Here is a 2,913-nt window from a genome sequence, read left to right as displayed (position 1 = left end):
AGCATTTTATAAGCAGACAATAACCCATTCCTCTTCCCCATAGGCACAAGGTCTATGATTTTTTTGTTTTATATTTACTTTACTGTGTATGTATATGTGTGTGTGTGTGTGTGTGTGTGTGTGTGTGTATATGTATGTGTATATATATACATACATACATACATACATACATACATACATACATACATACATACATACATACATACATACAATCTCTATATCTACAAAAAAGATCAAAGATTATCGCACACAAAGTTTTGATAGGAAAAATTCCCGACCCGCATTGATCTGCCATTTCAGAGACTGGATACAAAATGTGCTGATTTTTTTTTTTTTTCATCTGCAGCTTTAATTTAAATGATTTTCAGAAATCTTGCCATGAAGGTTTTTGGTCAGGCACTTTCTGTTATAGGGTGACAACCGTCTTCCAATTGCTCACCTGCGTTGTCACCCTTTCGCATGCTCCCCTGCTGGAGATTACAAGCGGCCGCACCAACATGCATGTCATTGTTATGACCAGGAAGTCGGTCCAAAGAATGGTGTGTGGGAGACAATAGAGGATGGAGGAAGGAAGGGGCTGAGAGAGGCTGGAGGGGGGCAATTGTGTCTTGATACACAGAGCTTTAGCAAACTGCATTCTACATTTTAAAGCTGAGCTCAGGCCTTCCCATTAGTCTTGCACAGTTGTCCCGGCTCCTCTCCTGGACTGAAGTTGCTTCCTCTGATGTCACTGCACACTGTGAGCTTGTCGCAATGTGCATTAGAAGCTTCAGCAAGTCGGAGAGAGGCCACCCCATTTCATCCAGCATTATCTAGCTCTTTACTCCTCAGCCTGACTGTCCCAGGCCCCGCCCCTTTCATTCATTTGAATTCATGGATTTTAGTTCTTAGTTCAATAATGGTAGCAGGTTCTCATTGACATTCTAGAGCAGCCACATGGAGTCTGTCAGATGGCGGACTGCCTCCAGGTTTTATGAGCCTCCGATATGAAAGTCTGATTTCTATCTCATTATTCTCTCGCAGACAATGAACGGAATGGCGCGGACGCCCTACATGAGGTAAGCCATCTTTCTCTGCTCTGTTTTACTAATTGTCATCATCATCATCTTAGAACTGCTTGATGGCCGTGTTCTCCGTGTGTTTCAGGTGCAGCAAAGCAAGGGAGCGTCTCCCTTCTCCCTCTCTCCAAAGGTATGTAGAGCAAAAGCCTTTTCACCATAACGCCATGGCGATTCCACCAAGATCTCACGTGACTTTGTGGTGTTGTGTTTTCCAGGGGAGATCTCCCTGGAAGGCACTGGTGATGTAGCCTTGTGCAGAGGTGAGGCCGGGCCTACGTCACCAGTGCCTCACTCACTATACCAGGAATTCATAATAAAGTTTTTTTTGACAAAAGAGTAGAAGATGTTTTAAGATCAGCATGCAGAGAGGATTGTGTGTTGGGGGGCTGGTGCTTTTGGGGGACTAAGGGACTATACGATCTATGATATTGGATAAATTCCCATAGAGCCTATCACCCAGTAGCGTATGCAGGGCATGGCACATTTCTTGGACACCTTGAAAGAGGGGCGCCGCTCCGTGGGCCAGCAAAAGTTCACTGATCTATTGAGACAGCTGACTTTTTCTAGCTATGGCCGGCGTCCCACCCACCTTCTGGCAAACAGTGATGTCACTGGTGGCCAAGAGCTCGACTGGATGCCGGCCAGGGCATCCAGCCCAATCCCAGGCCACCAGTGATGTCACTTGTTGCCAGGAGCTTGGTGGGACACCAGCCAGAGCATCTCACCCAGCTTCTGGCAACCAGTGATGTTACTAGTGGCCAAGAGCTCATCCGGACGCCAGCCAGAGCATCTCACCCAGCTTCTGGCAACCAATGATGTTACTGGTTGCAAGGAGCACGGTGGGACGCCATAGGGCAGGTGCATTTTATAGTAGATACGCCTCTGCTATCACCTATGTCGTGTCCCCTTCTGCATTTGCCCGGAGACTGAAAATGAAGGACAAACCAAAATTCTATGTTGTCACCAGAACAAGAAATGAAGGGAACCTTCCTATGGCAACGCTTGTTCCTGTGACAATTGACCTGAGTAAGTTCCCTCACATTGGAGAGATTTCTTCACGCTCCGTTGTGTCTCTGTGTGAGGAGGTGAAGGCAAATCTCCGCAATGGGACATAGGAGGGGACAAAAACCCTTTCCTTTACTATGCAAAACAATAATGATCGAGGCAGTTTTGCACTTTTGCTTTCCACAAGATAGGTTGCACCAGCGATAAGCGTCCTTCTTCCCCGGCCCCATAAACATGCACACCAGGGTGATCCAAGCATGCATGCTTATGAAGGATCTGTTGTCAATCTACCTTCTGAGGTCTGTATTAGCCTGTAGAGCAGCACCTTCCGTATCAGTCTCTGTATACCGGCATAGAAGTGACAGCTGCACCAGTCGGCCATATTGCATGCAAGTGTATGATGGGAGCTGCATGCGGTCCACTGTGGCCCGGCGATACATCTGGGACATAATAGGGGAAACCCCGGTCCCGTCACAGTATCGCACCCGTTTCCTGACTTCTCTCTTACTTCCCCATACACCAGTTTTACTGTATATTTCCCCGCAGACCACCATTTGCCTTTTTTCTTTTCTCGCAAATAAGTCGACTTCCTAAACTTAGAATAAAATGATTACGACTTAAAGAAATGTTATCGTACACAATAAAAAAATAACCAAGACCAGAGGTAACGGCGAGGTTATAAATAACATTTTGCAGATGCTGCCGAAATTAGATGAGATGTAGAACGCTGTATAAAACTTTTTTTGTTTGACTGTGGCAACCAATCAGATTGTTTGCTACTGGGGTTTCCCTAGACTTTTTGCTGCCTGAGGGAGAGGGAAGGGGGGCGGGGTATGGGGTGCTGGTG

General features: G+C 46.5%; 1 protein-coding gene across 1 annotated transcript in view; it reads left to right on the top strand.

Annotated features, from left to right (window-relative positions):
- The window catches only part of POU2F2 (POU class 2 homeobox 2), a 131,579-nt gene that overhangs the window by 101,858 nt on the left and 26,808 nt on the right, over nt 1-2,913 (top strand). The window contains exons 3-4 of the mRNA XM_018554777.1: nt 1,024-1,058; nt 1,147-1,191. Coding sequence (XP_018410279.1) covers nt 1,024-1,058; nt 1,147-1,191 — 80 coding nt within the window. The remainder of the gene's footprint in view (nt 1-1,023; nt 1,059-1,146; nt 1,192-2,913) is intronic.

The sequence above is a fragment of the Nanorana parkeri genome, unplaced genomic scaffold, assembly GCF_000935625.1.
Source record: "Nanorana parkeri isolate BGI_ZX_2015 unplaced genomic scaffold, ASM93562v1 scaffold173, whole genome shotgun sequence".
NCBI classification, from domain to species: domain Eukaryota; kingdom Metazoa; phylum Chordata; class Amphibia; order Anura; family Dicroglossidae; genus Nanorana; species Nanorana parkeri.
The sequence above is the reverse complement of the archived record's forward strand: the minus strand, read 5'-3'. Positions and strand labels throughout refer to the sequence as shown.